Source organism: Amblyraja radiata, chromosome 32 (genome assembly GCF_010909765.2).
Source record: "Amblyraja radiata isolate CabotCenter1 chromosome 32, sAmbRad1.1.pri, whole genome shotgun sequence".
NCBI lineage: Eukaryota > Metazoa > Chordata > Chondrichthyes > Rajiformes > Rajidae > Amblyraja > Amblyraja radiata.
In genome coordinates, this window is record NC_045987.1 from 21208757 (window position 1) to 21228810 (window position 20054).

At 47.8% G+C, this 20054-nt stretch overlaps 1 protein-coding gene across 2 annotated transcripts in view; it reads left to right on the forward strand.

Moving 5' to 3' along the window:
• adgrd2 (adhesion G protein-coupled receptor D2) overlaps positions 1–20054 on the forward strand; it is a 112195-nt gene that overhangs the window by 41065 nt on the left and 51076 nt on the right. For both annotated transcript variants that reach the window (XM_033049362.1, XM_033049363.1), the window contains exons 14-20: positions 5039–5165; positions 6238–6341; positions 8003–8105; positions 9635–9788; positions 11685–11818; positions 16056–16171; positions 19645–19765. In XM_033049362.1, coding sequence (XP_032905253.1) covers positions 5039–5165; positions 6238–6341; positions 8003–8105; positions 9635–9788; positions 11685–11818; positions 16056–16171; positions 19645–19765 — 859 coding nt within the window. The remainder of the gene's footprint in view (positions 1–5038; positions 5166–6237; positions 6342–8002; positions 8106–9634; positions 9789–11684; positions 11819–16055; positions 16172–19644; positions 19766–20054) is intronic.

A 20054-nucleotide genomic window follows, 5' to 3' on the forward strand; every position in this document is an offset into this window, starting at 1 on the left:
CCCGACGCATGTGGCAAGGCATCCAGGCCATCACGGACTATAGACCCTCCAACACCACCCCCACATCCAGCGACGCCTCCTTCCTTGAGGAGCTTAATCACTTCTATGGCCGCTTCGACAGGGACAATCTAGAGACAGCCATCAAGGCTGTGCTACCTGCCGATCACCAACCCCTCACACTCACCCCCTACGACGTATACGTGGCACTGAGTAGGACTAATGCACGTAAGGCTGCTGGCCCTGACGGCATCCCCGGGCGCGTGCTCAGGGCTTGTGCTGCGCAGCTGACAGATGTCTGGACTGACATCTTCAACCTGTCATTTGCCCAAGCAGTTGTCCCCACGTGCCTTAAAACCACCTCCATCGTGCCAGTGCCAAAACACTCCACTGCGGCAAGCCTCAACGACTTCCGCCCAGTTGCACTTACCCCCATCATCACCAAGTGCTTCGAGAGGCTGGTCCTGGCACACCTCAAAAGCTGCCTACCCCCCACACTGGATCCCTATCAGTTTGCCTACCGCAAGAACAGGAGTACGGAGGATGCCATCTCAACGGCACTTCACTCCGCCCTCTCCCACCTCGACAACAGAGACACTTACGTAAGAATGCTGTTCATCGATTACGGCTCAGCATTCAACACCATTATACCATCTAAACTGATCACCAAACTCGGTAACCTGGGCATCGATCCCTCCCTCTGCAACTGGATACTGGACTTTCTAACCAACAGACCACAGTCTGTTAGGTTAGACAAGCACACCTCTTCAACCCTCACCCTGAACACCGGCATTCCACAGGGCTGTGTGCTGAGCCCCCTCCTCTACTCCCTCTTCACCTATGACTGCACACCTGTACATGGTACTAACACCATCATCAAGTATGCAGATGATACAACGGTGATTGGCCTCATCAGCAACAACGATGAGTTGGCCTACAGGGAGGAGGTCCAGCACTTAGCAGCATGGTGCGCTGACAACAACCTGGCCCTTAACTCCAAGAAGACCAAAGAGCTCATTGTAGACTTCAGGAAGTCCAGGGGCGGCACGCACACCCCCATCCACATCAACGGGACGGAGGTGGAATGTGTTTCCAGCTTCAGGTTCCTGGGGGTCAACATCTCCGATGACCTCTCTTGGACCCACAATACCTCAACTCTGATCTAGAAGGCTCACCAGCGTCTCTTCTTCCTGAGGAGACTGAAGAAGGTCCATCTGTCTCCTCAGATCCTGGTGAACTTCTACCGCTGCACCATCGAGAGCATCCTTACCAACTGTATCACAGTATGGTATGGCAACTGCTCTGTCTCCGACCGGAAGGCATTGCAGAGGGTGGTGAAAATTGCCCAACGCATCACCGGTTCCTCGCTCCCCTCCATTGAGTCTGTCCAAAGCAAGCGTTGTCTGCGGAGGGCGCTCAGCATCGCCAAGGACTGCTCTCACCCCAACCATGGACTGTTTACCCTCCTACCATCCGGGAGGCGCTACAGGTCTCTCCGTTGCCGGACCAGCAGGTCCAGGAACAGCTTCTTCCCGGCGGCCAGTGGCGTAGCGTGGGGGGGGCCAGAGGGGCGGTTGCCCCGGGCGCTAAATTTTTAGGGGCACAAAAAAATTGTTGGATACATTTTTTTTATAAAATGGCAAAAAAAATTGTTCTAAAGGCACGCTGCACCTCTTTAGCAGCCTTCCCCTGAATTATTGTAATAAAATGTAATTTTTTTTGCCATTTTATAATTTTTTTTATCTAACAATTTCTTTGCGCCCCTAAAAATTAATCCAACAATTTTAACCAACCAGCCATCTCTGCGCCGAGGCCGCTGCCGCTGTCCCAGCCGCCGCTGTCGTCCACTGGGCCCGTGGTCGGGTCGAGTGGCCGCTGCTGCCGGAACGTGCCCCAGCTCCGAGTTCTGGTCGCCGCTGTCCCAGCTCCGAGGCCAGGTCGCCGCTGCCGCTGCTCCAGCTCCGATACCGTGTGGCTGCTGCCGCTGACCCCGCTCCGAGGCCAGGTCGCCGCTGCCGCCGCCCCAGCTCCGAGGCCAGACCGCCGCTGCCGCTGCCGTCGTCCCAGCCGCTGCCGCCGACGTCCCAGCTCCGATGCCGGGCGGCCGCTGCCGCTGTCCCAGCTCCGAGGCCAGGCCGCCGCTGCCGCCGTCCCAGCCGCTGCCGCTGTCCCAGCTCCGAGGCCAGGCAGCCGCTGTCAAAGCCGCCGCTGCCCAGCTCCGAGTTCTGGCCGCTGCTGCCGCTGCCGCCGTCCAAGCCGCTGCCGCCGGCGTCCCAGCTCCGATGCCGGGCGGCCGCTGCCGCTGTCCCAGCTCCGAGGCCAGGCCGCCGCTGCCGCTGTCAAAGCCGCCGCTGCCGCTGTCCCAGCTCCGAGTTCTGGTCGCCGCTGCCGCTGCCCAGCTCCGAGTACTGGTCGCCGCTGCCGCTGTCCCCGCTACCACTGCCCCAGCTCCGAGGCCGCCAGCTCCGCCATTAGGCCTCGGCGCAGGCGGAGACGGGGGATACGACAAAAGAAGTCGCATCCCCCGAAGGAAGGGACCAAAAACCGCTAATGAGGAGGCGCAATATTTTAAACTGCCCCGGGCGCTCAAAACCCACCCTACGCCACTGCCGGCGGCTGTCACTCTACTCAACAACGTACCTCGGTGACTGCCAATCACCCACCCCCCCCCGGACACTCCTCCCACAGGAAAAACACTATGTCTGTATATATGCTAATGTAAAGATTTATTCAAATCATATGCTATGTCGCTCTTCCAGGGAGATGCTAAATGCATTTCGTTGTCTCTGTACTGTACACGGACAATGACAATTAAAGTTGAATCTGAATCTTAATCTGTACGCTGCATTCTGCTGCAGCCTGACCGGTAGTTTATAGACAAAAACACAAACTGCTGGTGGAATGCAGATGGTCAGGCGGTGTTTGTGGAGGGAATGGACAGAAAACCTTTTGAGGCAGGACCTTCCATCAGTCTGAGGAAGGGTCTCAACTCGAAACATTCCTTTCTCCTCATGGATGCTGCCTGACCCATTGAGTTCCCCCAGCAGTCTGTTATTTTGCTCAAGAATCTGGCACCTACAGTTTCTTGTGTCTCCAACATTTGATAGGAATGTTCTTGTTAAAGAGGTTGATGCAAGTTGTTGTTGCATTGGTCCTCTGTAGAGATTTAATCCAGTTCAATGCGATAGCCATCGGTCTGGAAGCACCGCAGCAGGGTGAAGACTCTGGATGTCCACAGTAAATCAAGTGCCCAATTGCAGACTAATTTGGACTGAAGAATTAGAACACTGGTGGCAGAGTGATGCAGCTGGTAGAGCTATTGCCTCACAGCACCAGAGACCTGGGTTCGATCCCACTCTTGGATGCTATCTGGACCCCACTCTCACCATCGACGGCACCACTGTCTCCCCATCTCCCCAGGCCCGCAACCTTGGCGTGATCTTTGATTCCACCCTCTCCCTTGAGCCTCACATCCGCCATGTCATTAAAACCTCCTTCTTTCATCTCCGCAACATCGCCAAACTCAGACCCTCTCTCACACCGCCTGCTGCTGAAAGACTCATCCATGCCTTCATCTCCTCCCGACTGGACTATTGCAACTCACTTCTCCTTGGCATCAGCTCCACCTACATCAACCGACTCCAACTGGTCTAGAACGCAGCCGCCCGACTCATCACCCACACCAAATCCTGGCATCACATCACTCCAGTCCTCAAAAAACTTCACTGGCTTCCCATCTCCCACCGGATCACCTACAAAATCCTGGTCCTCACCTACAAAGCCCTCCACCATCTGGCCCCCACATATCTCATTGACCTCCTCTCCCCCTACCAACCCTCACGGTCCCTCAGATCCACATCAGCCGGTCTCCTCTCCATCCACAAGTCCAACCTCCGCAGTTTTGGGGACAGAGCCTTCTCCAGGGCAGCTCCCAGGCTCTGGAACTCCCTCCCCCAACTGATCCGCAATTCCGTGTCCCTCCCCATCTTCCAGTCCCGCCTCAAGACCCATCTCTTCACCTCTGCCTATCCTTAGCCCCACGTCCCCGTCCCTTTTCATCTGTGCATTAATTGCCTCATGCTGTGTTTTGTATTGAATTCTGTCTTTACTTTGTGTACTAGTCATGTCTCTACTATTTATTTCATTCCCCTTACATGTTTTTCCTATACATGCTCAATTTTTGTAAGGTGTCCTTGAGACTCTTGAAAGGCGCCCATAAATAAAATGTATTATTATTATTATTATTATCTGTGTGGAGTTTGCATGTTCTCCCTGTGACCTCATGATTTTTCTCCAGGTGCTCCAGTTTCCACCCACATCCCCAAAATGTGCGGCTAACTAGCCTCAGTAAATTTCCCCCTAGTGTATAGGGAGTGGATGAGAAGTTGGGATAACATGAATAGGTGACCGATGATCAGCGTAGACTCGGTAGGCCGAAGGACCTGTTTCCATGCTGTATCTCTAAACTAAACTAAATTGAATTAAACAGAACGTGGCTGTTATTTATAAACAACTCAGTAATTCCGAGGACGGGTGAAAAAATGATTTACACATGTTACCAGTTTTAGAGAGTTTGAGTTATACAGAGAGTCTTTTTTTCCCTGGAGTGTCAGAGGCTGGGGGTGGGGTGAACTTATGGAGGAATATAAAATCATGAGGGATATAGATAAGGTGACAGGATAGGTAATGACATCCTTGCTGGAGCAGGGTACCAGAACTGTACAAATGTAGCCTTACCAATATCCAACTGTAACATGACATCCCAACTCCTGTACTCAAACCTGCGGCTGATGAAGGCAAGTGTGCCAATGCCTTGTTCACCACCCTGTTTATTTGTGTTGCCTCTTTCATGGAACTATGTATCTGCACTATGTCTCTGTTCTACAGAAGTCCCCAGGTGCCCTACCAGTTACTGTGAAAGTCCTGCCCTGGTTTGTCCACCAAAATGCAACACCTCGTAGTTATCTGAATTAAACCCTAATTTACGAAGAAAAATGTCACAACAAAAAGTTGACCCTGATGCAGTGACTTGTGCCCACAGGCCAGGGACTGGTGGAAGCTGGTCCACACATGGCTGCAGCATCGTCCAGTCTGATCGCCAGTCAACAACATGTTTCTGCAACCACACCACCAACTTTGCTTTGCTTTTCCAGATTTATGAAACAAAGGTAAAGCATAATTTATTTTCTTTAGCATATAATTTCACTGCATGAATGCTTGCACGGGTGCAGGATTGTAAAGGTTTACATAGTTGTAAACTTGTGTTATCACCAGCATGTTCATTCTGAGCGTTGACTTGCTGTAAGTTATCTCTCTCACCTGACAGCTATGTTCTCTGATGTTGGACAATTCTCCCTGAAGAAAAAGGATCTGAGTGTCTACCCTATCTATGCATCTCATAATTTTTTATTAAGTCTCTCCTCAATCTCTGATGTTCCAGAGAGAACCATCCAAGTTTATCCAACCCCTCCTTGTAACTGAGACCCTCTAATCCAGGCAGCATTCCAGTTTACAATCCAGCGGTATGAACATTGACTTCTCTAACTTCAGATAGCCCTTGCTTTCTCTCTCCATCCCCCTCCCCTTCCCAGTTCTCCCACCAGTCTTACTGCCTCCGCCTACATTCTATCTTTGTCCCCGCCCCCTTCCCTGACATCATTCTGAAGAAGGGTCTCGACCCAAAACGTCGCCCATTCCTTCTCTCCAGAGATGCTGCCTCACCCACTGAGTTTCTCCAGCAATTTGTGTCTACCTAGCATTCTGGTAAACCTCAACATATGATTGGATAGCATCCAAACCAAACGTATTCACTGTACCTTGGTACATGTGACAATAATAAACCTAAACTTAAACCCAAATACCAGAGATTGACACAAAAAGCTAGAGTAACTCAGCGGGACAGGCAGCATCTCTGGAGAGAAGGAATGGATGACATTTCAGGTCGAGGCCCTTCTTCAGACACGGATTCGGTACAGAGATTATCTTGGTGAAATTTACAGTTGCGAAAGTATCATTCAGGCAGGATAGACCAATTACCTGCCTGTCGTTTTCCTACATTTGTATGAATGTCCCCCGGCCCAGCCTCAGCAGGGATTTCCACAGGTTACAAGGGTCTGCCCCTCTCGAGCCTCTATGAGATCAGTTGAGGGAGTTACCAGTTTGATTCCTTCTTGCCGTTTGTGCTGCTGCTGTACTTTTAACATCACAGCACCCCATAACACCACTTACTTTTATTCCCAGCAAAGTTCCTATGAAGAAGCTGTACTAATGAAGTTAACCCTGACTGGCTGCTCTGTGTCCCTGTGTGCAATGGTGACCACGCTGATAGTGTTTGCAGTGCTGGAGTGAGTATTTGCTGTCCTGCCGTGCACCTTCAGTTATTCATTGCACCCTGTCTACACATTTTGTTTTGTAACACTCTTTGCCATTCATAATGATTCATGCTGAGTTCCCAGTGAAGTAGTATAACACCAGGATTATCCTCCCTTAGGTTTCTTGTCCAATACGTGTAAGCGGCTGGTATGAGTGTTAGCACAGGACCATGGTGTCAAGCGTAGTTTAATTAAAAGAACGTCAGATTCAAGCATCCCCAGTGGCACTCCCTATTGAAGTTTATCTTCAGGTGATTCATAGAAGAGTGACAGGCTCTTCGGCCAACAATGTCCGTGCCGAACATGATGCCAAGTTAAACTAATCTCCTGTGATCCATATCCCTCCATTCCCTGCATATCTATGTACCTATTGAAAATCTCCATGTGCCTAGCTAAATGGCACATGATGTCAGATATCAAGAGAAGCTGGCACTCCATTTACTTGACTTCCTACTTCTAACTAGGTGGGTTGCATCAGTGAGTTATTTCAGGCAGGGAATGGGGTTGGTGATTCCGACATGTAAAATGTGACTAGCGTAAAGGTTCACGGAACGCCACCTTACGTTAGTCGAGAAGTGCCTGTATGTTCTTCAGGGGAGGAATCTGCCTTTCTTACCCAATCTGTATGTGACGCCAGACCTACTAATTGCCTGACTCATGGCTCCCCTCTAAGATGGCCCGGCAATCACTCGGTGCAGTAGCAACTGGAGATGAGCAGTAAATGCCGTTTTAGACAGCAATGCCCACGCCTCCTAAATGAACAAGTAAAAGGTGGCACGGTGGCGCAGCAGTTGAGTTGTTGCCTTAGAGCATCAGAGACCCGGGTTCAATCCTGACCATGGATGTTGTCTGCACGGAGTTTGCGCATTCTCCCTATGAGCACGTGCCATTTTTCCGGATGCTCCCGTTTCCTCCCACACCTCAGGTTTGTTCAGGTTTCCAGGTTAATTGGCTTTGGTAAAATTGTAAATTGTCACTGGTGTGTAGGATCATGCTAGTGTATGGGGTGATCGCTGATTGGTGCAGGCTCGGTGGGATGAAGGGCCTGTTTCCGCGCTGTATCTCTAAAGTCTAAAGTTTTAAAGAAATAAACCACAGTTATGTACAAGAATTGTATACGCACACAAGATGTATTTCACGACTTTACAGTGAGTGGAGCCATCCTTTAGTATAACACCAACTTCCATTGACTCCATTTACACTTCACGCTGCCTCAGCAAGGCCAGCAGCATAATCAAGAGCAAGTTGCACCCTGGCCACTCCCTCTTCTCCCCTCTCCCATCGGGCAAGAGATACAGAAGAGTGAAAACGCACACCTCCAGATTCAGGGGCAGTTTCTTCCCAGCTGTTTTTAGGCAACTGAATCATCCTACCACAACTAGAGAGCTGCCCTGAACTACCTCATTGGTGACCCACGAACTATCTTTGATCCGACTTTACTGGCTTTATCTTGCACTAAATATTATTCCCTTATCTTGCACCTGTACACTGCAAATGGCTCGATTGTAATCATATATTGACTGGTTTGCATGCAACAAAAGCTTTTCACTGTAACTTGGTACACGTGACAATAAACTAAACTGAAAACTTCAGCTGTTTGCAAGATTCAGTGATGGGGGATAATTATCTTGCAGAGTTCCAAACTCCGACCGAACTACCGTCCACAAAAACCTCATCGGTGCACTGATCGCAGCCGAGACTCTGCTGCTGGCGAGCGAATCTGCAAGGACGCATCGGGTAAACAAGATCAATTGAAAGCCTCATGTTCATTCATTCATCTACAATGCTCTGGCCCGGAGAGGAATACAACCAGCAATAAAGGATTGAAAGGGAACTGGAAAGGCTAGCTGAGGTTCATAGTCCAATTACCTTTGAAACTTATAAATGCAAAGCCTATATGAAGTCAGATCAAATTAACTAGAATGCACTTAGAGAACATACAACAGTACAGCACAGGATCGGCCCCTCAGGCCCACAACATTTGTGCAATACATGATGCCAAGTTGAATTGATCTAATTTGCCTGTACATGATCCATATCCTTCCATTCCCTGTACTCCGTGTGCCTATCTCAAAACCCATTACATTGCCCATATCACACCTGTCTCCACCACCACCCCTGGCAGCACATTCCAGGCACCCACCACCTTTTGTGTAAAATAAAACAAAGCCCCCAAAAACATCTCTTTTAAACTTTGTCCCTTTCACCTTAAAACTATGCCCACTAGTCTATGACATTCTAATGGGGCCTGTCCCACTTAGGCGACTTTTTAGGTGACTGCAGGAGACTATGCAGTCGCCACATGTTCGCGGGTGGTTGCTGGGGAGTCGCCTTCATGGTCGAGAGGAGTTCCCGCATTCTGGGAACTAGTTGCGGCCTCAAAAATTTGAAAAATGTTGACAAATTTTTCATGTTGAAAAATTAGCGGCGACTGGAATGAAGACGCCATGGAGAGTAACGAGAATTCTTGTGCCGAAGGTGGGTCGCCAGGAGGTGCTAGTGGGTTGCCAGGAACTCGTAGGTTCTCGTAGGTTGTAGCTGGTGCTGACCGGTGAATTTCATTGGCTCATTGGGGAAAAAGTAGTTTTAAGTAGTAAGCAGTATTTTTCAGAACCAAGGATAACCGACCAGTAACGATAAATGTCCGTGTATCTCTGGCTTCTTAAAAGTTGTCTCCGTTCCTTCTCGCCCCCTTCTTCCGCCTCTCCCACCCCTCTCCCCCTCTATTTTAAAGGACTCATGGTACACTGTGCTTTAGCCATCTTAATTACACTGCCAACCCTGGCACCTTGGCTTTGCACTGTGTGAATTTCACTCAGACCGCTCTCCCCCCGCTTGCCCTGTCCCCCGCCTGCTTAACAGGCTGGTGAAGGAAGGCGTGTGTGTGCGTGCGTGCGTTCAGAAAAATGACCCAAGTGGGGCAGGCCCATAAAGGCACGTCCTTGTAATCTGAGTCTGTGCCCTCTGGTCCTACACTCTTCCACCGAGTCCACTCTGTAATCTCCAGTCTTAAATGCTAGGCTCAAACACCAGTTCAGTGCTGGTGGAGGGGGTTGTTTCTGTCCACTTGTATCATTCTGTGAACAGGGTCACTATCATGGTGCCATATTTGGGATCTTGCTGTGTAGACATCAGCTCCTGTGTTTCACACATTGACGATGTGATTACTTAATTGCTGAAAAGCCTAGCAGGGATGTGAAAGTTGCAACAGTGCATTTTGCACAGTGGTGGGTGGCTCTGCAACTTACTGCCTCGTCTCCCACCAGGTGGCGTGTTGGGTCGTGACGGCTCTTCTGCACCTGTTCTTCATGGCTGCTTTTGGCTGGATGTTGGTGGAAGGAATTCTCCTCTGGAGCAAGGTCATCGCAGTCAACATCAGCGAAGGCAGGAGGATGAAGTATTACTACCTGATCGGCTGGGGTAACGTAATCCTCGCCTTCCTTCTGTTAGACACGCACTTATCTGCAGTTCTCAGAATCATTATTATTTACACAGAAGCAGCCACATTTTTAACTCTGGGTGAGCGGTGAGATTTGAGCTGGCCGGATGGAGGGTCAAGGTGTCTTGAAACGTATATGGGAGTTTGTAAACTGTAATATCCAGGTTCAGGAATAGCTTCTTCCCAACGTCCTTCAGACTCGTGAACACTACGAACTCCAACTAAACTCTGAGCTTCGAACTGCCTGGGTTGCACCAGGGACGCTGGGCCTTGTTTCATTTTTGCACCATATTGTTTTTTTTAAATTCATTGGACTTCTTTTTGTTTATTTATCATATTATATTTATTACCTGCTGTGCTGCTGCAAGTACGTATTTCATTGTTCTGTTTCGAGACATTTAACAATAAAAGCACTCGTGACTCTTGACTCTCGACCCTCGTATGTAGACGAGGTCCCCTCCTGACCTCAGCGGGGAAGGATCAGGACTGGCCCTCCGAGTGGCCGGATGAGATTGGAACCATCCCTCTTGTACGGTGGAGGTTGGGGGAAGGGGATGATGAAGGGTCACAGGTGATCTCAAGCCATCAGATCATCTAGCGTCTCACACACCTACTGTTAAATTGTGTAGGAAATACATCAGGCTCTTAGAGTCCACACTTGTGTGTGTTTAACCTCAGTGTTGGTCCGAACCTCATCTTTATTGGCAAGTGGCCTGGTCACCATTTAAGTTGTTTTCAATCATTTGGTCATTTCTTGCGACAGCAATCCAAATTATGTGAAGAATATTCAGTTCTAATTTAGAACGAATGTATGTTCAAAGGATCTGCTGCATGTTGTCAGTACAGGAATGTTTCTACTTGGGCTAAAGTTGGGATGTTATCCCTCTTCAGTGCCTGTGCTTATAAACAGGAGGCAGGGATGGAGAGAGGAATGGACAGAGTGAGAGGGATGCAGAGACAGGGGAGGGGACAGAGAGAGTGAGAGAGGCGAAGACTGGGACAGAGGCAGAGTGAGAGAGAGAAGGCGGGGCAGAGACAGGAGGGGGAAGAGAGGCAGAGACGTGGTGGGGATTGTGGGAAGATATAGAGACCGGGAGAGAGAGGCAGAGATGGGGCAAGAGAGTAATGTAGAGAGAAAGAAATGGAGACAGAGAGAGGCGGGCATGGAGTCAGAGTCGGGGAGAGACAGAGATGGAGACAGAGGGAGACAGTAAGAGAAGAGTGAGGGGGGCAAGGACCGGAGAGACAGACAGAGAGACGGTGAGAGAGGTGGAGACAGACCGATTCAGAAAGAGAGGCACAAGAGAGTTTGTAGAGAGACAGGGCAAGAGAGACAGACAGCAACAGAGCTGGAGATGGAAAAAGGCAAACAGATGAAGAAAACAAGGGGAAGAGAGATAATGATACTAAAGAGGGAGAAAGGGATGCTGAGAAAAGATGGAGAGAGAGATGATACACAAGACATTATGATGGATGAGGAGGCAATCAACGATAAATTAAAAATATATGACAAGAACTGAAGAGTAACTAAGTGTGATGAGTGAGTCTCAGCTCTGGAGGATGAGACATGTACATAACGGTGTTAGCTTAACCTTTTGTTGAAGGCGAAGGAGGGTGGAGTTTTCTTTACCCACGTACTTATCATTGTGCTGTCAATGTTGAATCTCGTGTCAAATCACAAGACTTTTAGTTGCATGCTCTTAACATTTTCAGAACAATGATTTAAAATCAGTAGCAATTTTACTGCGACGAAAAAAGGTCGAGCTGGGGAAATTAATTGAATGAAATTGAGTTTCTCTAAAATGTGTGAGATGAAGGCAAGAGGAATGGTTGTTACAGAGAAATAGGAAAATAACTTATATTTTTTTTTCTTTCAGGATTCCCAGTTTTTATTGTGGTCATCACCGTGGCAACTACCAGCGACCGATACATCGCTGACAATCATTGCTGGCTGAACATTAAGGGCAACGTGATCTGGGCCTTTGTTGGGCCTGTCCTTTTCACTCTAACAGTGAGTAGCCTTGCTTTCTCTATCAACACAGCAGATGAAGTTGTCAGACATTCAATCAGAGCCACAAATGGCTCAGTACATCTCTGACTCACTTTCTTCGATACGGAGGGTAGTCAGCTATTTATAATGTCAGCAAAGGCCTTTATTAGTGAAACGGCGTTCAGAGCCAGCATTGACATCCTTCTACAATGTTCTTCAGCAAATCCAAAGAGGTACAGGGACAATGAAAATCTCGCTTGCAACACCATCACAGGCACATGGACAACACACAACGGGATAATTGTACAGAAATCCCACATAGATTCCACAAGACCGTGAAAAGAAAAGGAACATGCAAAAACAAGGCGTTACTGCGAAAATACGCAATTAGAAAACAAGTTTATGACTATGCAAGAGATGGTCTGTAGTGGTCAGCGCCAGCGGGAGCTTCGGAGGCAATTGGAGCCTTGGTGGCGGCCGGAGCCTCAGCGGCAACGGGAGCCATGGTGGCGGTGGGGCCCCGCAATCGATGAGCATGAGGGGGGAGGGGAAGACAATCGGTATCCGGCATGGGAGGAGGGCTGGGGGGCACTCTAGTTTAGAATCCTCTGCCTAGGAGATAAACCGGTATTTGTTTGTTTGTTTGTTCTGGTGAAGGTGCTGTGTACACGCAGCCAGCCAACACTCGCTTGGCTTTTTCTTTTTGTTTTCACTTTTAATTTCCAGTTTTTGTGTGTTGTGACTGTCGACAGACCAATTTCCCTCCGGGGATGAATAAAGTTTATCGTATCATATTGTATCGTTAGTGAGGTAGGATTGAGGTCGTGTAGGTCAGTTCAAGAAACTAATAGTTGTAGGAAAGCAAATGATAATTGTAATAACTGCAGATGCTGGTTTACACCGAAGATAGACACAGAATGCTGGAGTAACTTGGAGTAAATGGTTGATGCTTCGGGTCGAGGAGAAAGGTCTCGACCGGAAATGTCACCTTTCTTCTCACCAAAGATGCTGCCTGTCCCGCTGAGTTACTCCAGCATTCTGTGTCTATCTTCATTGTAGGAAAGTAGCTGTTCCTGAACCTGGTGTTCTGGGACTTCAGGCTTCTGTCCCTCCTGCCCAACAGTAGCAGTGAGAAGAGGGAATGATCCAGATGACGATAGATGCCATCTTCTTGCGGCTGCTCCTCGTAGAGATGCTTTCAATGAAGGGGAGGGTTGTGCCCATGATGGCCAGGCTAAGTCCACCACTCTCTGCATTCCTTGGCTTTTGTATTGCCGTTCCAGGCCATGAGGCAACAAGTCAAGTGGTAGAAACAAAATGCTGGAGTAACTCAGCGGGTGAGGCAGCATCTCTGGAGAGAAGGAATGGGCGACATTTCGGGTCAAGACCCTTCTTCAGACTCCAACATTTTGTGTCTACCTTTGATTTCAACCAGCATCTGCAGTTGTTTCTTACACTCTTAGGCAACATGTCAGCATGCTTTACATAGTGCAAATGTTGAAGATTGGTCTAATGCCAAATCTCCTCAAACTTCTAAGTAGTGAAGACACTGATGAGCCCTCTTTATGGTTAGATCTATATGCTGGGCCCAGGGCAGATCAGGGCAGGAATCTATCAATCTCTGCCTTAAAAATATCCATTGACAGCCTCCACAGCCGCCTGTGGCAATGAATTCCACAGATTCACCACCCTCTGACGAAATAAATTCCTCCTCAGCTCCTACCTAAAGGAATATCCTTTAATTCTGAGGCTATGACCTCTAGTCCTAGACTCTCCCACTAGTGGAAACATCCTCTCCACATCCACTCTATCCAAGCCTTTCACTATTCGGTACGTTTCAATGAGGTCCCCGCCTCATTCTTCTATACTCCAGCGAGTACAGGCTCAGTGCCGTCAAACGCTCATCATATGTTAACCTTCTCATTCCTGGGATCATTCTTGTAAACCTCCTCTGGACCCTCTCCAGAGCCAGCATATCTTTCCTCAGATATGGTGCCCACAATTGCTCACAATACTCCTGCTCACAATGCAGCCTTACCAACGACCCATAGAGCCTCAACGTTACATCCCTGTTTTTGTATTCTTGCCCTCCTGAAATAAATGCTAGCATTACGTTTACTATCTTTACTACTGATTCGACTTGCAGATTACCTTTTTGGACACTCCCAAGTCCCTTTGCACCTCCGATTTCTGGATTCTCTCCCCATTTAGAAAATAGTCTACGCCTTTATTCCTACTGCCAAAATGCATGACTCCACACAATATTCCATCTGCCACCTCTGCCCACTCTCCCAACCTGTCCAAGTCCTTCTGCAGAGCCCCTTCTTTCTCTACACTACCTGCCCCTCCACCTATTTTCGTATTATCCGCAAACTTGGCCACAAAGCCTTCAATCTCCTCATCCAAATCATTAATATGCAACGTGAAGAGCAGCGGCCCCAGCACCGACCCCTGCGGAACTCCGCTAGTCACTGGCAGCCAACCAGAATAAAACCTTTATCGCCACTCTTTGCCTGCCTTCTCCATCCAGCCAACCGGCTATACATGCTAGTATCTGCCCTTTGATACCATGGGTTCTCATCTTCCTTAGCAGCCTCACCTTATCAAAGGCGTTCTGAAAATCTAGGTAAACAACATCCACTGATTATTAGAGCCCCTATTCTTCTAATAGAGTCACGGAAGCCAAGGGTGTGTGTGAAGTGAATCATTGAAAGTGACAGGGTAGCTTGAGAAAGCCATTGATAAGGTAAGCACATTTCTGTCTGGGCTATATTAATAGATGGACTGTCCTTAGATGCAGGACTTTCTGTTTTTGTTTTGTACTAATATTGTTCCTTTTTAATTTATTATACTCTTTTTTTCTTTATCTATGGGTGCTGTGTTTACAGACATGTTACGCTGCTGCAAGAAAAAATGTCATTGTTCCGTTTTCAGTACATTTCACAATAAACACTGTGTAGCTTGAAGAAGGGTCTTCACCTGAAACGTCACCTATTCCTTCGCTCCATAGATGCTGCCTCATCCGCTGAGTTTCTCCAGCATTTTTATCTACCTTCGATTTTTCCAGCATCTGCAGTTCTTTCTTAAACAATAAACACTCATTCAGTTTAGTTTATTGTCACAGTGGCACATAAGAAGGGAATAACATTTAGTGCAAGGTAAAGAATGTAAAGTCCGATGATTCTCGACTCTTGAAGTTATAGTGAACCAATGCAAAACACTGGTCCAGCCCCCACTACAATACTATGTTTAATTCTGTCAATTGCCACAATTTAAGTTGGATGAACTTTCTCAGTAAACTTTAGCGTTATAATACTGTAACAGTATATAGAAAGTCATGACGTTTTACCCAGGGTGGAAATGTCAAAGACTAGGGGGCATAGCTTTAAGGTAGGAGGGAGAAAGGTTAAAGGAGATGTGCGGGGCAGATTTTTTACACAGAGGGTGGGTGTCTGGAATATGCTTCCAGATGCGGCGATGGAAGTGGATATATTAGTGGCATTTAAGAGGCTTTTCGATAGGCACAAGGATATGCAAGGAATAGAGGGATATGGATCACGTGTAGGCAGATGAGATTAATGGTGCAGCGGGTAGAGCAGCTGCCTCACAGCGCCAGAGACACGGGTTCAATCCTGACCTTGGGTGCATTTTGTGTGGAGTTTGGGCATTCTCCCCGTGACCGCGTGGGTTTTCTCCGAGTGCTCCAGCTTCTCCCACATACCAAAGATGTGTGGGTTTGTAGGTTAATTGGCTTCTGTAAATTGCCCCTAGTTTGTAGGATGCAAAAGTGGGATAACATAGAGCTGGTGTACGGGTGATCTCTGGTCAGCATGGACTCCATGGGCCGAAGAGTCTGTTCCACTGCATCTCTACACTAAACTAAAATATAACATACAGCCTTTCATAATTTAGCTTGCAGTAATAAAAATAAACAAATAGCCATGAAAAATACCATTGTTTTGAAAATCCTGTGGGAAAATAACGCTATTATTCCAAGTGTGAAACTCATTCAGCCCTCGCCTTTTCCCCATTGACATCATTGTATTATAACACAATTTTCTATAACGTAACATATTATAGGACCATAACTACCACAGGTTCATTCCAGGTGGTGATATATATGTTTCTGGACATTGAGAGAATACAGTGAGCAGGCATGTGGTGCTGAGGTAAATGCTCAGCCAAGACTGGGCAGGAATGAGGGGCCTTCATTTCATAATGTCTTCATGACGCTGTGACTTTTGTTCTTGCATTGCAGTTTAATGCGTTTGTCCTGTGTCGTGTGGTGGTGATCACAGTCTCCAGCTTCCAACGGCGCTCGGTGATGTTGGTGTCGGGGGCCAGCCTGCCTCACCGCGTTTACTCCCAGACATGGTGAGTTGCAACGATGCGCCGCCTGTCACGCTGTCACGTGGACAGACAAGGGAACAGGGTGACCGCTGCTTTGCAGACACATCACAGTTATCTGAGGGCACTCAAGCTCTGTTTATATGCTTGGTGGAAATGGGCTAGATATTTTGTCCGGGACATGCTGCATCAATTAATGACGGCAAACCTGATCCAAAGCAATTGGAAAACAACATGAAACTGCAGACGCTGGCTGTGCACAGAAAATTCATGGCTCAGACTCGGGGCACAATTCTGCGAAATGCAGAGGGGAGAATCTTGGAAGTGCAGCCTGCAGTGAAGAAACTTCAGCAGACATCAAGAAGGGTCCCGACCCAAAATGTCGCCTATCCTTTCCTTCCACGGACACAGTCTGACCCGCTGGGTTCCTCCAGCATTTTTATTTCCACAAGAGGACGCTGGCAGGCAGCTGAAACTGGTGATAGACACAAAGTGCTGGAGTAACTCAGCGGGTCAGGCAGCATCTCTGGAGAAAAAGAACGGGTGATGTTGCGACACTTGAGGAGACATCGCGCGTCAATACGCCATCACGCAGCATCACGCCGCAACTTTTACGGTGACCTGATACGTCAGTCAATGATGCCGACAGTCACCAAAAAAAATCACCAAGTGGGATAGGCCCTTTAATAGATGGTGCTTCCATTGGCTGACAGAGGATAACAAGAGGCTCAGGATAGGGGTGATGAGCAAGAGATGAAATGACCGACTGAGGAAAACTCATTGGTAATCAGCAAGTACACCTGGAATTGGCTATCTGAAAATGGATTCACTCATGGCCTTCGAAAATAAGTTGGGTATATACTCATGGTATCACGGTGGCGCAGCGGTAGAGTTGCTGCCTTGCAGCGCCAGAGAACCGGGTTCAATCCTAATTACGGGTACTGTCTGTGCTGAGTTTTGTACGTTCTCTCTGTGACCAGCGTGGGTTTTCTCTGGGAGCTCAGGTTTCCTTCCGCACTCTAAAGGCATACAGGTTTGTAGGCTAAATGGCATGGTAAAATTGTAAATTATCCCTAGTTGTGTGTAGGATAGTGTTAGTGTGCGAGGACCACTTGTCAGCGAGGACTAGGTGGGACAAAGGGCCTGTTTCTGGACTGTATCTCTAAACTAAACTGAACTACTCCAAAGAGAAAATATATTGGAGGAAGGAACAGGGAAGTGGAAATAATTGGATTGCATTTTGAATAAACTGGCACAGCTTGGGAGGGCCGAAGGGCCTCACTCAGTGCCGTGCTTACTTATGATTACAGGGCAACATCACAGGGGAACTGTGGGAGTGCAATGGCATTTAACCAGGGATAGGTGTGTAAACGGGAAGAGGGTGGGGGGACAATATTTACCGCTCGCCCTCACAGCATGGTGCCGCCACATGTACGTTGTGAACAGCTATCGGGATGCATCACAGCGCGGTTTGGGAACAACTCCATCCACGACCACAGAAATTCCCCAGGGTGGGAATGCCAAACACTAGAGGGCATAGCTTTAAGGTCAGAGGGGGAAAGTTTAAAGGAGATGTGTGGGGCAAGTTTGTTTTTTTACACAGGGTGGTGAGTGCCTGGAATGAGTTGCTATGGGGAGGGGGGTTGGAGGCAGATAGAGGAGACGTGTTTAAGGGGCTTTTATATAAACACATGGATAGACAGGAGATGGAGGGCTATGATCATGTGCAGGCAGAGGAGATTAGTTTAACGTGATCATGTTGAGCATGGATATTATGCGCTGATGGGCCTGTTCCTTTGCTGTACTGATCTATGTTCTGCTTATAATGCCACCACCATGAGGGTGGTGGGGGTCTGGAACTCGTGTCCCGTAACTCTCACCACATTTAAAGTGTGCTCCGATGTGGACAGGGGCTGCGATCCAGTGGACCTCAATGAATTTTAGGGGATTAGGCTGGGCTGTTCTTCTTTAAAGGGCCGGATGGCCTCCTAGATTCTATAATTTTATGAATTTTGCTCCATTCACCCATCCTTCCTGAATCTAGCCATTGCCACTGACTCTGTGTTGCAGTGTTTCAGTGTAAGCTTAACTGTCTTTTGCATCCGTCCTTGGCCTGAATCCATCCGACCTCTGTGTCCTTCATTTGGCGATTGAGTTAAGCTGTGCTTTCACTCAGTGGGGCAGGTGCACAGAGAGGAACAACCCAGTCAGGATTTGTTTTTGCAAATCCTACTCAGCAACTACAAACCTGTAATAGTAGACTTGATCCAAGAGACCCCTTTGATGTAGAAATATTCTTCAACAGCTATGTGCTGGTGACAAATATGGCTCAAGGAAGGCGGCAGATTTTTTTTTAAACTGCCTAACCTTGCTTTTTTAAATCTCTAAAGCAACTTAGATGACAAGATCATAAGTGATAGGAACAGAATGAGGCCATTCGGTCCATCAAGTCTACACCGCCATTCAATCATGGCTGATCTTTCTCTCCCTCCTAACCCCATTCTCCTGCCTTCTCCCCATAACCTCTGACACCCGTACTAATCAAGAATTTATCTACCTCCACTTTAAATATATTCACTGACTTTGCCTCCACAGAGCTTCTGTGGCACAGAATTCCACAGAGTCACCACCCTTCATTCCTGCATTGGATCACCGGACTGATCTTGACTCGGGTATCCGAACACAACTCTGAAATCCTTTCCCTGAAACCTTGTGTTCGACTAACAACTCATTTGACAGATTGGGACTTTCAGAATTATTGAAGAAAATTAGAGCACCAGAACATCGGGGATAATGGACAAAGACACGACAGATAATGTGGGGTCATCAAGCACTGTTCTCTGAAATTCCTACACACCTCACTTCTAAATGTCTGATCCCTCGTTCAAGACTTTTCCACTGGTGGAAACATCTCAACATGTCTTCTGTGTAGGAAGGAACTGCAGATTCTGGTTTGCACCGAAGATAGACACAAAAGGCTGATAAAGGGTCTCGACCCCAAACGACCCCTATTCTCCAGAGATGCTGCCTGACCCGCTGAGTTGCTCCAGCATTTTGGGTCTATCTTCAACATCTTTTCTCTCTTGCTTCTTATGGATCTTATATTTTTCCAAGAACATCATTCCTTATTCTTCTAAACCCCCAACGAATGTAGATCTAATTTATTTAGCCATTTATGATAGGATAATCCACTCATCTCAGGAATTGTCTTCTGGAATATCTCTTGAACTGCCTCCAGTATCAGTAAAGTCTGAAGAAAGGTTCTGACCTAAAATATTGCCTGCACAGTATTTCAGGGAGTAACTTTGTGGTGCAGTTCAGTTGTACTTTCCCTGGTCAACAGCAGGTCCAGCATTTCTGATTAAACACCTGAGAGCCACTCCAGTAGGAACCAGAACCATTTCCTCAACGGTCCCTGCTTGGGGGGTGATTTTGTGTTTTACTTGATCCTTCATTTAAGGAGCGGAGGTTTAATCCTGCAATGTTTCTCTTGTTTCCAGGGCAGCTATCAAGCCAGTGGCGATTCTTTTGCCAGTCTTGGGTTTGACCTGGTTTTGTGGGGTTTTGGTCCATCTCGATATTACACTTGGTTACATCTTTGTTGTACTAAATTCCTTCCAGGTAAGTGTGAATCAACTCCTTTGCACGTGTTTAAAGACTACACTGCCTGCATCACAAACATTTAAGGTGCAGGCAAACTGTCTGTGCTTCCTCGTGAGATAATCAGCTATTGTATCAAGTTTTCTTCATAGAGTAGTCATGGGCGTTGGCATTGAACTGTGCAATCTCCGTAGAGTGGCATTATGATAAACGTGTCCTGTGGATCACAAAGTGGAAAGCGTGCGAGAAATGGAAGCAAGGGTACATTCACTGACCACTCTGTCCTGTTCAATATTCAACGTGATCTAGG